The 23276-nt window shown below is 35.8% G+C and overlaps 2 protein-coding genes across 3 annotated transcripts; one reads left to right on the top strand and one right to left on the bottom strand.

Moving 5' to 3' along the window:
• Window positions 1-388: 388 nt before the first annotated feature.
• Window positions 389-4421, top strand: LOC107629012 (casein kinase II subunit beta-1). Of its 2 annotated transcripts, none has more exons than XM_016331684.3 (5): window positions 389-1151; window positions 2418-2636; window positions 2877-2986; window positions 3072-3237; window positions 3914-4421. In XM_016331684.3, the coding sequence occupies exons 1-5, from the start codon at window positions 941-943 to the stop codon at window positions 4042-4044; spliced, it is 837 nt and encodes a 278-aa protein (XP_016187170.1). In that variant the 5' UTR covers window positions 389-940; the 3' UTR covers window positions 4045-4421. The 2 variants fall into 2 exon arrangements, with proteins under 2 accessions (XP_016187170.1, XP_016187178.1); XM_016331692.3 differs by having other exon boundaries at window positions 486-1151; window positions 3072-3234.
• A 16806-nt stretch (window positions 4422-21227) lies between these two features.
• LOC107629003 (large ribosomal subunit protein eL43) lies at window positions 21228-23022 on the bottom strand. The gene is made up of 5 exons (XM_016331672.3): window positions 22959-23022; window positions 22559-22598; window positions 21910-21998; window positions 21735-21817; window positions 21228-21464 (listed from the first exon to the last, which is right to left on the bottom strand). Exons 1-5 carry the CDS (start codon window positions 22959-22961, stop codon window positions 21401-21403), a joined length of 279 nt encoding a protein of 92 aa, XP_016187158.1. The 5' UTR covers window positions 22962-23022; the 3' UTR covers window positions 21228-21400.
• Between the last annotated feature and the right edge of the window lie 254 nt (window positions 23023-23276).

Here is a 23276-nt window from a genome sequence, read left to right as displayed (position 1 = left end):
ACATATTAATAATTAATGTAATAGTATTATGGAATTATAGTTAGAATTTGAAATCTCTTGTATTCTTTTTTTTATAGTTATATATTTATATAATAATAATTGATTTAGGAACAAATAACTTTTTAATCAATTTTAATTTAAAAATAAATTAGTCCTTGTTCATTTTATATTAGTACTTAAATGTAACGTGATATATCAGTAATTTTTGTTAATAGATAATAATAATACTAACAAAAAAGTCATATTATCTCATAGAAATAAAAAACAAAGATCGGAATATTTTTTTTTTTTTGGACAAAAAATCGTATTGTGATTCGGAAAAAAATGACAAAAATCGGGTAATTATTTCCCTCGAACAAGAATATTAAACATCTACTAGTTAAGTTAAGGAAAGCACTAAATTTAAATTGGAATCTACCCAATTTTTTTGGTACATTAATTAATAAAAATCTAACAAAAATTGCGACAACTCATCAAAATACGTTATGAATTAAAAGTGAAGTTTGCAACGAGGGTAAACGAAAAGTGAGTATGTAGGGTGGGTGATAGGAACATGCTAGCTTAGCATAACAATTAACAAACAACTATTACCATAGCCATAACCCGTAATCGTAAGTCCTAACCATAATCAATTGCCAATTACCATTCTCTACTTTTGTTTTGTTATGCTCATTATCGGTCCCTCCCTCAATCAAAAACCCTAGCTCCCTCGCTCGCCTCTTTCTTCTTCTTCTTCTTCTTGTTCTTCTTCTCTCCAAGAGAACCCAAAATATACAAATATCAACTCTTTTTTGGTGGCGATTGAGTTTCATTTCAACACGAATAATCGTTATGATTGGATGACATTTTAGGGCGGCGATTGCAGGAAAAAAAAGGGGGGACATTTTGAAGAAAAAAATTGAAAATTGAGTTTGTTATAGGGATTTAGGGTTTGTTAGGGATGTATAGAGAGCGAGGGCTAGTTGGGGCCTCCAAATCGGAGGATCGGAAGCGAATCAACGACGTCCTCGATAAGCAGCTGGAGCGATCCTCACCGTCCACTTCGAGGGTTGGTGGCATCAATGGCGGCAGCAAAGACAGGTCTTCCCTTCTATCATCCTCCTCCAAGGACCCTCGCTCTACATCTATCTCCAAGAACTCAAACATCTCAGGTTCTTACCCTCTTTCTTTTAAATCTTTTTCTTTTTTTCGTAATCTGTATATGCTTTCTGTTTATTCTTTGTTAACATAGGATCTGATCTGTGTTGGTGAAAATGCAGTATTTTCGAATATACATGTTATGTTGACAAAATTTGGAACCTTTTTGGGTTTGTTAAAATGGGTGACATGACACAAAAGATTGGAGCTTTATCGGTTTGCTATATTGGGAGGCATTGCAATAATAACAATTGTTGTTGGTTCAAGTGGTTACTTGTGTCAAACTATGTCATCGAATGTTTATTGTGAATAGCGGACGTTAGCGTTGAGGGGGAAGCTTTAGCAAGTTTACTCGGTGAATAAAAAGAGGATGATGCATTTCTGTGTTTGCTTTAGTAATTGTTGTTCCGTCTCGGCCTTCTCAAGTTCCAAATGCTTGATGAGTGTTTTGCATCTTATCATGATTTTCTAATGGTTTGCAGTAGTTTTATTTAATGAAAGACATAGAGGCCTTGAGCATTTGATTCATCTAACCTGGCACTTTAGTTTTAGGAGAATAGATACATGTTCTTTATGGCATGACAACCTTGGTCGTCGGGTTATATTTACTAGCTGGTGCTGGTGAATATTTGTTTAGCAGCTTCGTAGGCATCTTCAATGAAGAGTTTGATAGATTTTGCTCTGGACTTGAGAAGTTAATGCAGGATGTAGTGCTAGTTATTGTGATTATGTTAGGTATCTAAGGAAAGTGGGAAACCACACCTTAAAAGCTAGCTGTTAAGGGGAAAGAACCACTCTCCTTATATACAACATCAAGCATCCCATACTATTCGATGTGGGACTTTGAGCACCCATAATACCCAAGTCCCTAACAGATTACTTCATGCAGCTGCAATGAAAAGCTTCAGCTTTTAATGTTTATTATAATGTACTTACAAACCAGTAAGGATTTTTAGATATCAATTCACATAAATGGAAAGCTAGGAAGGAGATACATTGATTCGATGCATTCCCATCACCTTATATGCTCCATGATTTTTCTGTCACCTATATTTTTCTGTTTTCTTGTAGCATGGTATGTAGTTGTTTCTATTTTATTATGTTGATACTATTCAAATGAGGATAAAATCATTTCCCAAAACTGGTGAGTATCTTGCATATTGGGAGGGAAAAAGGACACTTAATGCATATGTGATTGCCTTGAGTGACATTTTAATTAGTTATATGCCATGACTTGGTTAACAAGCTAACTCAATTTTGTATGGGTGCATTGGCCTCAGAGGAACCTGAAACAGACAGTGAAGAATCAGATGTTAGTGGCTCTGATGGAGATGACACCTCTTGGATCTCATGGTTCTGCAATCTCAGAGGAAATGAATTCTTTTGTGAGGTTGACGATGATTACATCCAAGATGACTTCAACCTGTGTGGGTTAAGCAGTCAAGTGCCTTACTATGATTATGCTCTTGATTTAATATTGGATGTTGAGTCCTCCCATGGTAAGGTTACATTCTTAAATTTGAACTTTTATGTGCAAGTGCATTATTCCAATGTTTGGATGTTGTATTTTTCATGACAAACCTGTTGTAATTTGATGAGTCCTTGCAACAGTGACCGCCCTTGAAACTAAATTCAAATTTCATCCTAGTATATTTATTTGTCTTTCTCGTTACTTTGCTGATCATTCTGTTGTTCATTTTAGTTTAATCAATACTATTTTGTTTTGTTGAAATTTATAGGTGACATGTTCACAGAGGAACAAAATGAGTTGATTGAATCAGCAGCGGAGATGCTTTATGGTCTGATTCATGCTCGATACGTATTGACAAGCAAAGGAATGGCTGCCATGGTAAGATTTCATTATTACTTATAACTGTTTCTGTGCTTTACAATCTGGGAGATTGGCTCTTTCATTGATTTCCAAGTATTTACAGCTTGACAAGTACAAGAACTATGATTTTGGAAGATGCCCAAGAGTTTACTGCTCTGGACAACCTTGCCTTCCAGTTGGTCAGTCAGATATTCCTAGGTCAAGTACTGTGAAGATATACTGCCCTAGATGTGAAGACCTATATTATCCTCGGTCCAAGTATCAAGGCAGTATCCTTATACCTATCATTGAACTTTCTTATTTTTTGGGTTTTAAGTGTTGCAACTATGTAACAACCTCTCCGTGAAAATTTCTCTTGCATCTCTTATTGCATCATTGTTTGTGAAGATTTGTTCTTTAGTTTTTGTTGTGGAAGTAGTATATTTGTCCGGATGCATATACTTAGTAACAGCACTGGGATGGGTTTAGTCTACATCTGTTAATGAGATATTTGTTTGGTTTCTGGAAAGCAACTGCCACTTTACCAGAATGGCCTTTGCTTTATTCAAAAATCTCTTTTCAACAATCATTTTTCCGACTGTTGTATACCTCAAGTACTTTTTTCCAAACTGTGAACTTGTTTATGTTCAACAAAATCTATTAAGATGTAGAAATCCAAGATAACTGAACACTTCCTTTGGAGATAATAAGATATTTTTGGAGGACGACCTATTCCATTTTTCTATCAACTTTGAGTTTATTGATTGTTTGTTATGCTCACAATTCTAGGTATACTTCCTTTTTGCTATTCCATGTGATTTCTGGGATTATTGTATTTCACTATGCTGTCTCTCCATGTGTTTTGGGATGGCTGTAATTTTTTGCTGTTTTGGCTTTATATTTTTTCTTTGAATTGATGTTGATCATAGTATCTTGAATTTGTCAAATTTCCTTGACTCCATTTAGACATTGATGGAGCATACTTTGGGACAACATTTCCACACCTCTTCCTCATGACGTATGGACAACTGAAGCCACAAAAACCATCACAGAGCTACGTTCCAAGAGTTTTTGGGTTCAAACTTCACAAGCCATGATGAAGCTGAAGTCAGTTTTTCATGAATGTGAGTCCTATTTAACACTTCTTTGAAGTACTCCCTTGCAACATCCAGCGGATTATGACATGGATATTCCAAATCAGTACAATCTAGATCCTCGGTTTTTTACTGTCTTAGGAGTGTGTTGTAAAGAAAATATATGCTGACTTGTGATGCAAGTGCTTAGTTTCACTTTCAGCTTCAAATTCAGATTAGCAAGTGCTTAGGTACTTGACTATACTTTTTTTTAATGGCCTATTACAAATTTGTATTCTTGCAATTATCTTCATCTTGCCTCATCTGGAACAGTTTTATTCTGTTGTAGTATTTCAACGTCAATTTGATAACACAAGGTCCATATATTCTTATCTTAAAAAGTTACAACTTCTATGATAGCTCTAAACCCGTGTTTCCAACATTAATTCAATTTTATGGAATATAAACACCCGTCGAGGTTGGTCTCAGTATGTATGATTCAGTATTTGCGAGAATTCTTTCGTTATAGGTATAGCCTTTGTATATATGCACTTATAAATTGATTCTAGGCATAGAAAAAGTATATTCCCTGCTCATATATCCAATATGTATTATTTGTTGAAATGCAAGACATGCTGCTGTTTTAGTACATGGGTGTTCACATTATACTGATGATAGTAGGGGTGAGCACGGGTAGCGGGTACCCGATTATCTGTTCGAATTCGAACCAAACCAATTAAATTGGTTCCGGAACCAATGGGTAATCGGGTCCGATCCGAATCAAACTAATGCTTCTCTCTAGTAATTGGTTCGGGTAACGGTTTCGAGGGGTGCAGAATTCGAACCAACCCGTGGACTCGATTATATATTAATTAAATAAAAAAATAAAAATTTTAAAAATGTCTTTTAATGATTGAGTTTCTCACCCAGTAACCCTATTATCCTAATACTAGCAGCAGTTTTCTCACCCTACGGAGTAAAACCAGCAGAGTTTTCTCAAACTTCACATTACCTGGAAGTGATATTGTTGTTGGATGCACTTCTTCTCCAAGTGCAGCTACTCCCACTGTATTTAATGTGTTTACATTTTAATATATTTGGTGTTTAACATGTTTGAATTATTTTGTTAGGGACTTGGGTATTATGGGTGTTCAAAGTCCCACATCGAGTAGTATGAGATGCTTGATGTTGTATATAAGGAGAGTGGTTCTTCCCCCTTAATAGCTAGCTTTTAAGGTGTGGTTTTCCACTTTCCTTAGATACTTAACATATTTCTATTGATTTTACATGTTTATTGTACTTGAAAATGTTTAAGATAAAAATTTTGTTTTTTTTTTTTAATTTTCTGTTTCATCGGGTACCTAATTATTCGAATCGGATCAATCCGTTCTTAATTGGTTTGGTTTGATTCGAGTACATACACAAAAAAAACGTAAATTCGAATCAAACCGAACCAATTATAATTCAATTGGTTCGGTTCTAATTTTACCCTAAACTCGAACCAATCCGATCCGTGCTCACCCCTAGATGATAGACAGAAATCTAATCTCAAGCAGGCTAAGTTATTTTGTATTAGTTTAAAAGATTAATAACAGAAACAAGTGTAATCGGTTGGGTCAGTCAACCAGCAGGTTGTTGGTTTACTGGTTATTGACCATTTTATACTGATTTTGAAAAAGAAAATATGGTTTTTATATCATTGTCCATTGCATGGCAGCAGCGCATTATATATGGCTGCCATCTCCTACTAGTCTTTCATTGTCCTGATCTCAACCTTGGTTGCAGCAATCGCAATCTGCTATATCAATTGGCAATTGCTTTGCGTCATCCAACTCCATGGGTTCCTTTTCTCCCTCTTTGGTTGCTGAACTTTAATCAAATCCAATCACCATTGGTTTTATTTCAAAAGTGATATAATAAACCAAGCACATCATGGTTGGAGGCTTGGTTCAAGTGCATATCATATGCCTCTTAAACAGCCACATCCAGATTCAAATCTAGCTTAAGCCAATACTGGAAAAAAAGAATCCATATAGTGTGTATAAGTGTGGAGTGTGGGTGTATTGTGTTGTAAAGACTAAAAAAAAACACAAGCAAATAATTCAACATTGACTCTTTATTTTTGGACTCCGAAAAGGAAATAAAAAAACATGGAGTAAAGTAGTAATCCGGCCCTTGTCCTTTTTTCTAAATGACAATGCACAATCTAACAAATAAAAACTCTACTTTAGCTCCTGTTCCTGATTTCAACAAGACAATGCAACCCTTTTGTTAGTACTACCATTATCTGTTGAACGAAGTTGCTGACGCGTCATGTTAAGATGTTGAGTTATGCCAACATGGAATTGAGAGGGACCAATTTGTTCCTAAACCCAAATCAGAAGAACTTTTTTGTTCCTATTTATTCAAACAAAACCATGTGGTTTTGACGTTAAATTAGTTAGGAGTTTAATTGTTAATGACTTATTTATCCTAAAAAAATTTATACGTTTTTTTTCAATAAATTCATGAATATATGGTATAATAAATATAAAATAATTAATAAATTATTTAAATTTAAAAATATTATTTATTATGATACTAAGTAAATAACTTTAGGTGTAATTTTTAAATATACAAATAACAAAAACTAAAATACAATTATTATATTAGTAATTTTAAAATTAATGGCCCTGGAATATATTATTAGTATTATAATATAAACAATTTATATAATAAAGCAGATACTAGAACACATTATTTGATATATGTGCCATATATAATAATAGATTAATAATTATAATATTCTTACTAGATTTTGACATGTACAAATTTTTTGGAGTAATTACAAACTTAATTTGTCATTTCTTTAAACTAAATTAATTGCATTTGATATTTTTGTTTTGAAATACACTAATTGACTACTAGTAATAAATGAAATAAAACATATATATATATATATATATATATATATATATATATATATAAAAGAAAGCATGGATGAACTTATATAAATTTGTATCAAGAAATAGATAGAATTAAATAGACAATAAAAGAGAATAGAATAGAGATTCTTAGAATTAGGGCTGTTCTGAGGATGACTTGAAACGGATCAATTTGGGTCTAAACGTTAAGTCCAGACTCTTTTTGGAGTAGTATCCGAAGTCTTCTGGTGTCAAGATGTCGCCGTCTGAGTTCCTCATGAGGAGGTGGGAGGTGGTACTTGTAAAGGGCTCCGATACTTAAGTTAGTAAGGGTTTTAGGCAGGTTTTTAGTAGATTTGAATTTGAAAAATACCTAAGGGTGTCAGGGTATTTATAAGTGTAAATGTAGCATCAATAATCGCTTTTTGAGTAGCCACACATTTGATGGTGGATTAGTTGCTCCCTTTTGGTAGGAAGTTTGTTGAGATATCCCGTTTAGATGGATAGAAGTGATAGTATGGTTGGTATTTAAATAAGTAGAATTGAACTCACGTTCGTTATATCCAACCTCTATGAGGTCGGGTGGGTGTCGGCTTGACTAATGTCTGTAGATTTGGATTTTATTCATTTTGAGCCTAGCTAGATAATAGGTCAAGGTATGAACAGTGCCCTTACTTAAGGCCGAACTTCATTGGTTTGGGCTTAAGCATTCTCAAGTCGGTCTTGATTTCTTTCGGCCTTCATCTTATCACGTCGGGTATACCGCCTCTCTTTGAACTAGGTCGGATATTCGATGTGTTTTTGAATTTGAACGTTACGTCTTCTCATAACCGTTCGCACGTCTTTTCAGTTACTTTGATAACCGTTCCTGCCATTGAATGAAGGGTAAATGTATCGTTTTGTTCCTGTGACTATAAAAACACAATTACTTTCTCTTCTTTTTCGCTTTAACTTCTAAAAACTTGCATCATTTTTCTCGAAACCTCCTTGTTATTTGCTTAGATTAACCTTTTTCCAAGATTTTTCTATCTTGGAGATCATTTCCAGTTCGAGTTTGACATTTGAGGATTATTCATCGTTGCCATCGCAGTTTCTTCCTCCTGTTTCTTTGAGAAAGTTGGTTTTTTCTTTTTCTTTATCTATTTTTTGTCGTTGTTGGTATATGTTATTTGGTATAGCTTTATGTTGCGTTAATATTCTTGTTTTCTTTCAAATATGGGTTCTTAATATTTGTTCGTAGAAGTTTCTACCTTTTTCCATTCTTGCTTATTATCTTGGTTATCGTGAACCTTCATTATTGTTTGCAAGAATTTATAGAATCTGGTAGAAAATGTTTGTAAAATCTGAATTAGTGTCTTTGTTGTTGACTTTTGGGGATTTTATCTTGTCTCCAAATGGTGCCATTTTTGTTTTGAGTAATGGCATCATTTTGCATCATAGTAGATCAGGTTGAAGGTCTCATTCGTGAGGATGGTCCAACCACTTTTGTTTGTTGTGTTGTTGTTCCTGATTTGTAGCTCGTAATTTTGTATGGTGACAACTTTCTTTTTGTTTTGTAAGTATAAATCTTTATGTCTCGCTCAGTAGTCCTCAGCATGTCTACTAAAGTTCCTTTCGACTTAGATTGGGTAGACGTTACTGTTCTTTACGCTGTTTCCGTAGTTGATAATGAGTATATAAAGACATTTCGTAGGTAGCATAAGCTTTGTAGGGGGAGGGAAGATAAAGAGAAGTATGAGATATGGCCCATGACCTTGACGATAGGATTTTATTTTCTCGGCTTGATAAATCGAAGTGTTATTTCATTTTTATGTATGAATGCTTTTTTACTAAGTTGGGGGTGAATATTCTTTTTACTGACTTTGGGTTGGAAATCCTTCGTATTTGTAGAGTTGCCGCTTCTCAGCTTCATCCTAACTCCTCGGGTTTCATAAAAGTTTATCAGCTAGTTAGTCAGGAGCTTGATCTTCCATTGTCTTTCAAGGTTTTCTTTTACATTTTCCAGCTTACTAAACCATTTAGTTCTAAAAAATAGCATTGGATTTCTTTCCAAGCTATTGAGGGAAGGAATGTATTCTCTATTTTTGATGATTCATTCCATGATTTTAAGAACTATTTCTTTAAGGTTCAACCTTGATGCATTCACATCTTTTGTACTTTTTCTTGCTTTAATTTCTTGTTTTCTTAGGTTTAATCATAGTTCTTCTTATAATCTCATCACTTTCAAGTATCATTTTGCTACTAATGTGTTTTTTAAATATTTTTAAGAAAATATAGCTAATTATTTCTAAGTATTTCCTTCTCTTTTGTCAATGTTTTAACGCTTTTCTGACCTCACCGATTAGCTCATCCAAACATCCACTACTTACTTATTCTCACGGAGAAACCATAAGTTTTCCGTCACCTTTCGATAGTTTGTCATCTCTTCGTACTTTGTCACTTTTCAACAGTTTTCCGGCAGTTCCATCTGTGTTCTCTTTCGGTTGTTCCATCTGCGTACTCTTCTAGCAGTTCCATCTGCATTTCCTTCCGGCAGTTTTGTTTGCACTTCCTTCCAGAAGTTCTGTCTGCATTTCTTTGTGGCAGTTCCATCTGCGCTTCCTTTCGGTAGTTCCGTCTGCGCTTCCTTCCGATAGTTCTGTCTGCGCTTTCTTTAAACAGTTCCGTCTGCACCCATTCTATCATCAGTTTATGCATTTTTTTTATTTAGTTGTTTCAAATAAGTTTCAAACTCAAGTTGTCACTTGAGTTTGAGGAGAGATGCTAGAGTATAATTAGGATCAATTAGATCAATTAGCATTATTTAACATATCTGAATATTTATTATAGGATATTACATCTTTATTATTTTGATTCTCTTACACCTATAAATCTCCTTTTATATTGTATCATTCTACACAACTTGAATATACAAATATTTTCTCTACTACTCTCTCTTACCCTTTCTAATAATAATAAATGCAATTTAATTTAGTTCGGAGTTCATTGTTTTATAGTCATCTATATATATATATATATATATAATTGTAAAAATAATCTTTTTATTACTTTGGATATTTTAACTCTTTTTTTTCTATTTACGTGTAATTTTATTTGACATTAACTTTGTTTATTTAATGATAAAATATACTCATGCTAATTCTATCATATAATAGATTATTTTTCTCCCATGTATTTTGATTTGTATAATACTTCCAGGGTCACCCAGTGGTCGTGAGAACGGACCAGGGAATCCGCCAGGTGCTCCAAAAACCCGACTTAGCGGGAAGAATGATGACTTGGGCCATCGAGCTATCTCAGTATGACTTGCGATATGAGCCCCGACATGCAATTAAGGCGCAAGCGATGGCAGACTTCTTGGTAGAGGTAACGGGGTACCCAACCGAGGAGGCGGGCATACGGTGGAGGCTCCATGTGGACGGGGCCTCCAACCAAACGTCCAGAGGTACCTGGATCATTTTGGAAAGCCCTGCCGGGGTCATATACGAACAATCAATCAAGTTTGAGTTCTCCGTATCGAACAACCAAGTGGAGTACGAGGCCCTCTTGGGCGGCTTGACCTTAGCTCGGGAAGTCGGGGCTACGAGGCTGGAAGTGTGCAGTGACTCACAGGTCGTTACCTCACAAGTAAATGGAAGCTACCAAGCCAGAGACTCGCTGTTGCAGAAGTACTTGGAGAAGGTCAAAGAGTTGAGCAAACAATTTGAGGAGGTCGCGGTCCAGCACGTTCCGAGGGAAAGGAACACACGGGCAGACCTCTTATCCAAGCTAGCAAGCACGAAACCGGGAGTTGGCAACCGGTCCCTCATTCAAGGCATGGTAAAAGAACCAGCAGTTGCCCTTCACCTGACAAAGATAGGCCCCTCCTGGATGGACCCCATCACTGATTTCCTAGAAAACGGCAAACTCCCTGACGACGAGAAGGAAGCTAAAGCGTTGAGAAAGGAGGCGGCCAAATATGCGATCATACAAAGTCAACTATTTAAAAAGGGACTCAGCCATCCCTTATTGAAGTGCCTGCATCCCGACCAAACGGACTACGTACTCAAAGAGGTCCACGAGGGGTGCTGTGGTCACCACATCGGGGGCAAAGCGCTAGCAAGAAAGCTCATCCGAGCTGGATATTACTGGCCATCAATGATGATGGACTCCAAAGAATTCGTAAGGAAATGCGTCAAATGCCAAGAGAATGCCAACTTCCACAAAGCGCCGGCAACCGAACTAAGCCTATTGACGTCCTCCCGACCTTTCGCACAGTGGGGAGTCGACCTACTCGGACCTTTTCCGATTGGCCCGGGACAAGTCAAATACCTCATAGTTGCTATCGACTACTACACCAAATGGATAGAGGCTGAACCACTGGCCAGTATATCCTCATCCAATTGTCGAAAGTTTATGTGGAGACAGGTGATAACTCGATTCGGCATCCCGGAAGTCGTTGTCTCTGATAACGTGACACAATTCACTAACAAGAAGTTCGCGGAGTTCTTCTCCGGTCTGGGCATAAAGCAGAGATTTTCCTCCGTAGAGCATCCCCAAACGAACGGTCAGGTTGAGGCCGCAAACAAGGTCGTCTTGCTAGGCCTCAAGAAACGGCTGGATAACAAAAAAGGTGCATGGGCCGAAGAACTCGCCTCGGTCCTCTGTCTTACCGAACAACCGAGCAGTCGTCCACAGAAGAAACCCCTTTCCGCCTGACATACGGGGTGGACGCAATGATACCCGTAGAGATCAGCGAGCCGAGCCCACGATTACTTCTGAAGGAAGTAGAGGAAGCTGTGGAAAAGGACCTAGCAGATGAGGCTAGGGAGATGGCCCATTTGTCAGAAATAGCACTAAAGCAAAGAATGGCCCTGTGCTACAACACCAAAGTGCTCATGAGAGAATTTGAACAAAATGATCTCGTCCTACGGCGCAACGATATCGGGCTGCCGACCCAAGGGGAAGGTAAACTGGCGGTAAACTGGTAAGGCCCCTACAGAGTCAAAGAGGTGATTGGCAAGGGTGCCTACAAATTGGAGAAGCTCGATGGCAAGGAAGTCCCGAGAACTTGGAATGCAGGTAACTTGAGAAGATTTTATTCCTAGCTCAAACACGCCGATTAGGCGATCTGGCGAGCTCAGTGATTTACCTTTGTTAAGTACTTATTATGGCAATGGACTTGTTTAACTATCGATTAATGTTTACTTGTCAAAATTACCTTCCCATTTACTTTTCTCCATTTACGGCAACAAGTTCCTTATAATACATGTTAAACGGGACCAGGATACGGCGCCCCAAGACCGATCACCCCGGGAGCCAACTAAGTTAAAGCCATAACAAACGGCTACAGCAATATTAAAGCAACGACTTGGCTTCGCCAAATTACCAACACAACGGTAAATAAACACGAGCGACAAGCCAATACCAACAAAACAGTAACAAAACAGAATGAAAACGCTACCAGATAAGCAGAGAAAGACGATAATCACAAGCCGACCAAGCGACTATTAAAGTATATCAAAAAGTAAGTTCCACAAGTCCTACAACAAAATCACAAACTCCATACAAAGTTACAAGAGGTCACTTCTTGGGCATGTCGACAATCTTGCCATCCTTGATTGTCTTAAAGACCCCGATTGCCGACGTGTCGAAGTCAGGGGCCACGATCTTCACCTGAGCTTTAAGAGCCTCTTCAGTCATCAGGATCACGCTTTTTCCCTGCTTCACGGTCTCTTCATGCTTCTTCTTGAATTCTTCGGCTTCGGCTTGAGCGGCCCTAGCCGACGAGACGGCCACATCACGTTCCTTCTCGAAAGCGACCACCCGACCTTGCGCGGCATTGAGCTGGCTTTCCAAAGTCATCTCCCGCTCAGTTAGACGGGATACGGTAGCATCAGAGGTCTTCAATTTTCCCTCGGCAGACGCAGCCTTCTCCTCGGAAGCCTTAAGCTTCTCCTCCGCCTTGGACAGCAGCAGATTCGAGCTTCCTACGCAGCGACTGCATCCCCGACAACTCGAACTCGGCCTTCTGAGCTATAGCAGCGCCGCGGATGAGGGTACGGTACATCCACCTCGCCTGCCCCGCAAGGTCGGAGCCATGGAAGTGTTCCTCCGTGCCGGGAAGCAACTGGGAGTCTATGAAGGTCCCGGCGTCAAAGTTCCTCTCCATCACGGTGAGGGATCCTTCAGGGCTGGAGAATGACCTCTGCCTCTTGGGGTGGGGATAACCTTCAAGTCATCATCATCGACTTGTTGAGCGGAGGTCGAATGCCCAGTACCGGCCGCCTCCTCGTGAATGGGAGAGACGCGCGCCCCGTCAGAATGCTTGTCCGACATCCCGGTATCACGAGGCGAAGGCACCGCCTGATCCTCCTTATTCTCAGGAGGGGCCTCCGGTTTCCCGTCAGCATTCTCCTCATCGCTTTCCTCCAAAAAGGTCTTGTAGAAACTCTCAAGGCCTATCATCTCGGCAGACATTCCCACTGCAACAAATAAATAAGCAAGTTAGTCGTGAAATCAGCATAACCAATCAAAGCAGCAGTAATGCAAGAAATACAAGTCAAAGCTACTCACAAATATAAGTTCTGGCGACCTCCCGGTCACCCATAAGAAGGTGAGGATTCACATGGTTTCTCCCAAAAACGGCCAACAACACGTCGGCAATCTTTTTGTCCACGGCAAACATCCCTTTGTAAGTCACCTTAATAAAGGTATTGGACCCCGCCCCGAAACTCCAATACGTCAGGATGAGGCGTTTCCCTTCTAACGACAGCCAGAAGGGGTGGCGAGCTTTGGCTGGACGCACCTTAAAATACTTATCCTTATACCCATGGTAAGAGTCCTCGAACAAGCTCCGACCCTGGGCAGATCGGAAGGACATGAACCCTTTCCTCGCTTTCCCTTCCTTGAAAGGATTCGTAAGGTTGAAGAAATAAAGGAAAACATCGACGGACACCGACAGCTCTAAATATTCACATACCATCTCGAAACAGTGGATGGAAGCCCAACTGTTCAGATGCAGCTGTGACGGCGCCACGGAGATCCGGTTAAGGAGCGCCATTTGAAAAGAAGAAAAGGGAATACGAACCCCCACTTGGGTGAACATTGACTTGTAGAACCAAATCCAATCGGCAACCCGGGGGAATGGAAGTTGAGTTCGTATAGCCGTTCGTTGGGGGCAGGAACGAAAACGTCGTAGTTGGCCTCCTCGTCAGTCCCGCCGCATAAGTACTCCGCTTGGCGGAACTCGGTAAGCTCCTCTACGCCCATCTGGTTCGGGGACTCTTTCACGTTGGAGGTCACCCAAGCGTACGAGTCGTAACCCGTGTTGGAGGTAGAAGCTCGTGAGACGATGCGAGGCATACCTACAGTGGGGGCACCACTCGGTTAGTCTACGAGGTCGGGAGCTCGGAAAAGGCCCAGAAAATACATTTAGCCTACTCAATAACTAACATTAAGCATGGCTGAAGCAAATTCCAAGTAAAAGCCTAAAAAGCTAAATGCCCTGGAATGGTAACCCCCCCTAACGCACTTACTAAGGTCATCTAGTGTTCAAATCGAACCAGAAAAGCAGCATGCACACAGAAACACTAATAACAAAGGAAAGATGAACATGAAGCAGAGAGTGAGGAAACGAATGCTTACCTGGATCAATTGCAAAGATTTGAAAGGGAATGAAAGGAAACGAACGCACAAGGATACAGAAATGATGCTTTGGGAAACTCGAGAGAGAAGAAGATGGAGATGGAAGGAGTGAAGAAATGAGATAAAAACAAAAGGCAAAACTAGTTAAAACTGCCAGACTCAAGAAGCGCGAAAGGCCAAGGGGCAAAATAGTCTTTGCGCGCGGGGTTTTGAAATAACCCATTATGAGCATTTAATGCTCAGCGCGAGGAACAAGGCGACGAACGGTTATCCCCAACAACGAACAGACACGCGCGCAAGAGGCACGCCCTCTCCACGAGCGGCCGACCTGGCGACAATGCACGAAAGAAGAGACAACACGCCACCAACGACCCTCACGATCATTGCTGGCGCGTTGGGGGCACTGTTACGGCCTGGCACAAACATCACATGGGCCGACCCGACTCACGAACCACCCGACCCGAACGGTCGGGTGCGAGGCGTTCAATTACCGACTCGGACACGCGTCCTGGACAGCTCTCTACTACAGCTATATGGGGAAGCTTCGAGGAAGGTAGGTTTTGCCCTTGTGGGACCCGCCTCTGACACGGTATATATGGGGAGGGTCCTACCCCTCCCCCAAGGTACGTCACATACCATTCTCCCACTTTTCGCCTGCACACTTGACTGACTAAAGCGTCGGAGTGTCTTTGCAGGTGACACCCCCCTCTTCACACGAAGAGCTCAGGACATCGGTTACACCTCCTCCAACCCAGCAACCCGGAACTAGGTGATTCCCCCTCTCATCCACTCAAGTACCAACCCGAACCGTCCGGTACCCGACTTACCGTACACTTTTCGACTTGATGATTTAAATAAAAAAGTAAAAAAGGAAAAAAAAATATGGCCAAAGGCGAATACTAGATGCCTAAAGCAGCAAACATCATTCCTCAATATTATTATTAATACGAACTTTATTATTTCTTTTCTAACATTCTTTAATATAAGTTTCATTTCTTTTTCTTTATTATTATTAATGCTTTTATTATTTTTTTTTAATTTTAAATTTTCTTATAATAATTCTTTGATAGAATCCTTTTTTAGTCTAATAGATTTTTTTCTATTTTTTGTCAAAAATAATTTATATTAGGAAAAAAAGAGGATACAAATTAAATTTTAAAATTTAAATTTGAATAAGATGTGTAAAGGATAACTATCAAATTCATTTGGTAGATTTAAACTCTTTGTATTATCGTCATTGAAAATTTTAAATACTATTATAAAATTCTAGATCTTTTTATCTTATTGTTCTTAAATATACATTATACCATGTATTTGAAGAGTTTCATCTTTTTTGAAATAAGTGTGACATTATATACTTTTTTGGATACAAAGGGATAATAAAGTTGAAGTGAGTAACAAAATTGATTATATAATAATATACAAATTTTTAGAATTTCTAGCACAATTGACAAATTTTTAGTTTCAAAATAAATTTTTACTCTATTTTTTATCTTTTATTTGATTTTTTAATAATTTTTTCTTGATTTTCTTAATTAATTATGATTTTCATAATTCATCAAAAATTTGTGTTTTATAGAAAAAAATTATCGATCATAAAATATAGAAGACTTAACCAAAAAATTTAAAAAAAGTTGATTAATCACAAAAATAAAAAGGTATGAATTGTACTTTAATTATGTTGTAAAATATAAATTGAGGCTATTTAAAATTAGTTTTTTTATCATTAATGTTAACTTAAATTATAATAAGGTAAAATATAAATATTGTATATAATAATTTAATTTAATTATTTATACTACCAAAATTATTCTTTATTATATCCCATTCATTTTTATTTATTGGTGATTTTTAATTGTCTGTTTTAAATAAAAATTTGAATAAATTGAGTTGATTTTTTCAAATTAGTAATATAATTATTGTGATATTTGCTTTGTTCAGTAATATTTTTTAATTTATTTAATCTGATTAATCATCTCTTTCTTATTTTATGCTAATTTAATTAATTAAAGTTAATAAATTTCAATTATTTTAATTTTTGTAACTTTTTCTTTTAATAATGTATTTCAATTAATGCATTAATATAATTTTAATATTTATATGTTATTAATAATAATAATCTCATTTTAAAGTAACGTATTATCATCTCTTTCTTGTTTTATCTTTTTCTTTTTCTACATATGTCTAATTGTAGAAAATCTACTATTTTTTTATACGATTAGATTAGATATATTTATATTCAATTTATTTGATTATTTAATTAGAATTAATTATTTTAAAAGATTAGATTAAGATTATGGTAGACTAATTATATTGTTATTAATTAATTATATTAAAAAATTAACATTATGATAGATTATTATTATTTTATTATTTTTTATTTTGATATTAATTCAGATATTTAGTTTTTTATTATTATTTTTATTCTTTTATTCTATGTATTTATTTCTATAAATCTTGCTAAATTAAACAAGGTACTGTATATCTTCTTTTTATTTCTCTTTTATATACACATAAAATTTATTAAATTATTTTTCTTCCGTCTAATAATTTTGTTTCTCTTCTATTTATATTTCGTTCCTTAAATATTTTATTGGTTCTTTTTTTTTTTAAATTTTACTTTAATTTATGTATTTGTTCTCATTACACCTAACATTTTTTATTTATGTGTAATATACATTTTTATATATGTTATAGAAATATGATTTGATTCCATTAACTTGCCAAAAATTTTTAAAAAACTCTAAAGCTAAAGTACAAAAATATATTTATAGATATTTTACTTTTTTAATTAAAAAATATAATATTTTCTGCCATATTTGTTGAAATCTTAAATTAAATATGAATATTAATTTTTGAAATAGAATAAATATATTTTAAATATTTTGCATCTAAAAATAATATTCTATCAATGTTAGAATTATTTAGATAGATAAGTAATAATGAATATAGAATTATTTAGGATGGATAAGTACATCTTTTTATTGAAAATATGAATTTAAAAATATTATATTCAATTCTCAATAGTCAACCTCTTATTGAACCATTGTATGTTGAAAAGATTTTTGAAGAAATGAAATAATTTTAGGTATATAAATTTTTTGTAAAAATTTAATTAATTCAAGATATTTATTGTCGTTGATTAAAAAAGTAAATTGAAATGACCATTTAATATTTTTATACTCTTAAAATATTATTTATTTATTTTTCTAGCATTCTTTATCATCCAATGATCATATTAATATAATTTAATTCAATAAAATTATTTATCATCATTTGATTGAATAAAAATTATATTTTATCTGAAAATTTAGGATTTCTCAACTTCAAGATCATCTATGTTAAATCATTAAAAAATATAACTGAGAGCGCAGAAGTGTCCCTCCATTCGAGAGCATGATTGAGATCAGAGAGTTTGGCTTTTGTGGTTCTTTGATCTTCGTCAATCAAAACCTTATGTATTCTTGATATGGTTGAATCACAACTCCACAGTGGAAAAAGAGCTACGAAGACAAGTTTGATGTGTTGGAGACCAAAATTCTGAAATCATTATTTATATTTGAGTGTGACACTCATTAAATCCCAAAACTCAAATAAAATAATATCAATGGTTTTAATCTCATTTATCCAAATCAAAAGTAATAATAACTTATTTAATTCAACATTTATGACAATAAATGAGATTACCATTATATACGTCATTTAATTTGAAATTACTTAATTTGCGATTTGATTAATATATGTATTGCCCATAAATATATCAAGAAATAATAATTTCCTAACAATCTTTCACTTGAGCTATACATATATATTTTCCAGAAATAATCACATCTTATAAATCTTTTTTATGCGCACGTCTGAATGTTATTTCCCTTATTACTTTAATAATCTGGTCTGTCTTATATATAAGTTATGAAATTACCGCAACTTTTATCACATTAGTGTCGCAACGAAATCACGGTGATCGCTATACTAAAATACTCAACCACATAGATCAAATTTGGACGAGAAAAATCAGAAATTACATGCAAAAATGATTTCATGCATGCCTATTTTCAACTGGTCGGGACGGGTATACCCTAAACCCAACTATGCCCTATCCCAAGCAATATCTACCCTGAGTCGTGTCAAGTATGGACGGGTCGGGTACCCGCGTATTGGGGTACTCTTGCCAAGTCTCACCACATATTAATGCTCCATTTATTAAAAATTTGCCGCTAACCAATAGATTGCTACATACACAAGGCGAAGTTCTAACTCCTAATAGATGTTTAATCGAACGAGTAAGATGATCACTCAACAAACTCAATTAATACTAATTATTTTTAATATTTTAATATTAAAAATCCTGAGAGTTTGATTTTAATTATAACTTTATAAAATATTTATAATAATTATTATGTATATTTTATTTAACTTTTTAATAAAATTTTTATATAATTTTATGTATTATCCCATACAGAGTACGAAAACATACACTAGTTTAATTCAATTATACACATATCTTATTTACAATGTGTATTTTTTTAAATTCTATATATCTCATTTACACAATAAACAAGATACATTTATAATTGTTTATATGGTAAACGAAATAAAATTAGATGACATATTTCAGTAATAATCATGGTTCTGAAAATCGAACCGGACTGACCGGTTCAACTGGAATAATCGAAAACCGATCATCTAATCGATTCGGTTGACTATAAAAATCATTTGACAAAAAACCGGTTAAAAAACCGACCGAACCGATGGTTAATCGGTGAACCGTCAGAACCGGCCAGGTTTTTTAGAGATTTCCGATTTTGTGGCTACCTCAAAATGGCGCTGTTTAAGTATATATATAAAAAAAAAAATGCCCTGCCCCAATACCCTCGTATGTAAGGTCCCACATCGGTTGGGGAAGGGAACGAAGCATTCCTTATAAGGGTGTGGATACCTCCCCCTAGCATGACGTGTTTTGACGAGTGAGTGTGGGGAGTTTCGGCTATCATCTCTATCGTCAAAGGCAAAACCGTGAGGCATTGTGTGCCAAAGCAGACAATATCATTCTAGCGAGTGGTCTGGGCTGTTACACCGTATTTGCCATCCCAGACCCCACCCCGGCCAAACTCTTCTCCTCCGAACTTCGAACGCAGCCCGTAGCCACCATTTCTCTTCGAAGTCATCGCCGCTCTTCTCCTCCACACTAACAATGGGTGCGGTTTCGCGTGTGGAAGGTTGGAAGCTCTGTTCGGCGGAAGTTCGAACGCAGCCTGCAACCGCCATCCCTCTTCTCATCCTTCCTCATTTCGCCGCCGTCGTAGGAAGGTCTTCTACTCTCATCGTTCTCGGTCATCGTCTCCTCTGTTCGAGCTCTCTCTCTCTCTGTCTTTGCCGGTAGTTCCCGCTCCTCCGTCGCCGTCACTTCCTTTCCTCCCTCACCGCCAGTAAGCACTATTGCTTGGAATTATTTTTGCTTGTTTTATAATTTCCTCTGTTATTAATAATATTGAGTTGTTGAATGCTGATTTGCAGATTTTCTTAATACTTTTATTAATTTGCACTGATTTTGTTAATACTGGACTTACTGATTTTGTTAATTTAAACTGGCTTTACTGATTTTCAGTTGCTGAATGATTCTGTATTTTTTTTTTTTAGTTAATTTTGGTCATGTTTTTACACTTCAGGCTCTCATGTTTTTGCTTCTTTTGTGTTGATGTTGAAAATGCAATTCTCACAATGGATGGATAAAGTAAGTTTCTAAATCCAATAAAAAAGCAGTTAATAAAACATTGTTAGGTGCAAAAGAAGCTATGCTTGGGATTAGATGAGACTGCAAGTGTTCGTATAAGTTCTTTTCATTAATTTTACACTTATTATTATGCTTCTAACTACTGTTTCTTTGCAGTTCATGCAGATTGAATCTGAACTTAGAAGGAGTGTTGTTGGCTAGAGTTCCAGCAGCAAGAGGATTTGATGTTGTCTTTAATGTTACTTTGAAAAATTCAAGCAGCAATGTAAAAAAAATATGGAGCTTACTCAATGTTATTTAATATTTAAAATTATTGAATTTAATTATTTAAAATTGTATATTAAATTTTTAATAATTTTATTTAATATTTAATTAAACCAGTTTAACCCCGATCAAACCTTGGTCCAACCGTTAAACCAATAAACCAGTCACCTTACCGGTTTGTTGACCAGTTTAGTTTTCGTAACCTTAGTAATAATTTTCAAAAATTATTTATCTCAACAAATATAATATTTTTTTAATTTATTTAAAGAAAAAATCCCTTAAACTCGTTGGTTGTGAATAATATTTAATACAAGGAGCCGAAATAACATGCTCTGTTCTATTTAAAAAAAAGTGTAAAGATAAAGTATAAATACGCTCTTCAATCTGTAAAATATCCGGTTTTAGTTTTAGTATTATAAAAAAAAAATTTTTTGGTATTATAAAGTTTATAAAATTTTATTTTTGATCCAGTAAAATTTTTTATTAAATGAAACTCGTGAATACTATAAGTACAAAACAATTTAATGTCGTAATCTAATTTTCACTAGGGGTAAAAACTCACCAGTCAGGCAGTCACCACTATCATGCAAAAACTAGAGTTGCCATACCGAGAATGAATCAGAGGCATAAAACGGTAATTTTCCAGGGTTAAGTTAAAATTAAGGTTACCATGAATGACAGACAGGGAACAACTCAGCCACTTTAAGTTAAAAAGCAAAGAGAATTAACAAAGATTTTAAGTCTTCAAAGACAAAAGATTAATTGTTTACCTCGAATACAATCATACCAGTTCATCAAAACTTAAAACTAATAAAAAGTCTAATTGCTCAAAATAAAAGCATCAAGCAGAACCTTAACTCTCAGTTTGTTCCCTCAACCTTCTAATTGTGCTCCGCACGGTCACGGCACTCGCGGTACTGTGGAAAATAGTAAGAACAAAGTCAGTAATGACTATTTCAAAAGCAAAAATACTTTGTACACTAAAATCAGCCACCACAATCAGCCACTATGTATTTGTATAAATACATGTGTTGTTTAACTCATTTTTAATGTGTATTTTGTATTCGAACTTGTATTTTATACTAGAGGCTGACTTTTGTGGCTGATTTTGGTGTACACAGCATTATTCTCTCAAAAGAGGAAAAAATAATTAAAATCCAATCGACTAGAGGAACAGGAGAATTTACTTCAAAGTGTAGGCGCCACCAGCTTTCACTTTACCACAGTCCTTGCATCCCCATATTCCTACAGCCTTCCTCTTCACGGCATACTGCAAACACAATCATCAGAATTCAATCCTTTCCAAAAGGGCTTTTATATCTTCACTGAGCACACAGAAAATAACTTGTGGCTCGGCTCTACCTTTCCGCAAAATTCACAGAAAAATTTGCTGTGTTGACTAACTTCCATCTTCTTAATCTGCTTACGCAGACTAGCTCCATAACGGGTACCTGATACAGGAAAAAAAACAAAGCTAGTCTCTCAGGAACAGCATTTACAGTGACAAAAAAATCAAATTATACTTCAGCAATGACATATGCAGTGGTAAAGAATAACAGTTGTTAGTACATTAAGTTTGACCAAAATTTTAAACCTTTAAGACCCCCAAAAAGATTGTATACCATGCTATACAATACTACAATAAGTACATAACTCAATTCATTCTTTGAAAAAGTGCTCAAAACAGAAGGAACTGGACATCAGCTAAAATACACGGCCAGCCTGTCTAACCCACAGCTCGACTTACATGACCATATCAAAGATAAAGCATTACACATAGATCAAGTGTTATGCAATTTTGCTATATACAAAACAAACAAACTAACAGGCATAACCGCACAAGCTTATGCAATCAAGGTCTTCATGTACATAACTCGATCTATCATCAACATCTCAAACAATTAATAATCAATGATAATTCATCTAGATACTAGACAACTACTAGTAGGGAAAAAAAATACCGCATCAAAATAGTGAAGCATAGTTAGCAATCACAGCTAATAAAACGTACCGTATTTTCCAACAATACCAGCCTTCTTCGTTCTCTTAGTCTGAAAAAGGGGGGCCAGTGTCAACTTAGGGTTAAAACTCCATGTCCAATACAAAAAGAAAAACCAGTAAAAGTGAAATATGAAAACACAAAATATCCATGATAGCTATAAATAAATAGTCCTATTTAATTATATTTTAGGAAAACTACAGATTCCAACGCAGAATCAGCAAACTTGTGCGTTTTCAGCAACCATGATTTACTTGGGAGCCATTGGCAGTAATCACATTAGTACTAAGCAATAAAATCCCTAACTGGTGGAACCTTAGATCCGAAGGAAAACAAAAACTCTAATCAAAGAGGTGAATCGAGAATTTGAAAGTTTTTGGAAGAGAAATGAGAGAAGAGAGATAGAAGATACCATGGTTACGGGATCGAAGTAGCTGAGAGCTTCTGCAGTAGGGAACGAGTGGAATAGCCAAAGAAACCCTAATTCCAGTTGGGCGCTTTATATTGAGCATCTACACTTTAATGGGCCGGGCCGGTCCGGGTACAATAGCCGTTTTGTTTTGTTTTTTTTTTTTTGGTGACTCGTTTTTTTTTGTGTTTAATTTCAAATTAGAACCAATCTACTTAAAAATAAATAAATTATTAAAATAATACCAAAAATTTGTATTGCTAACAAAAATAAATTTTAAAATATGCTAACGACAAATAAATTCGTAAAAGATTTTAAAAA

Source organism: Arachis ipaensis, chromosome B1 (genome assembly GCF_059453495.1).
Source record: "Arachis ipaensis isolate K30076 ecotype BB chromosome B1, ASM5945349v1, whole genome shotgun sequence".
Classification (NCBI taxonomy): Eukaryota; Viridiplantae; Streptophyta; class Magnoliopsida; order Fabales; family Fabaceae; genus Arachis; species Arachis ipaensis.
Note: the sequence above shows the minus strand (reverse complement) of the source record. Positions and strands in the feature narration are given on the sequence as shown.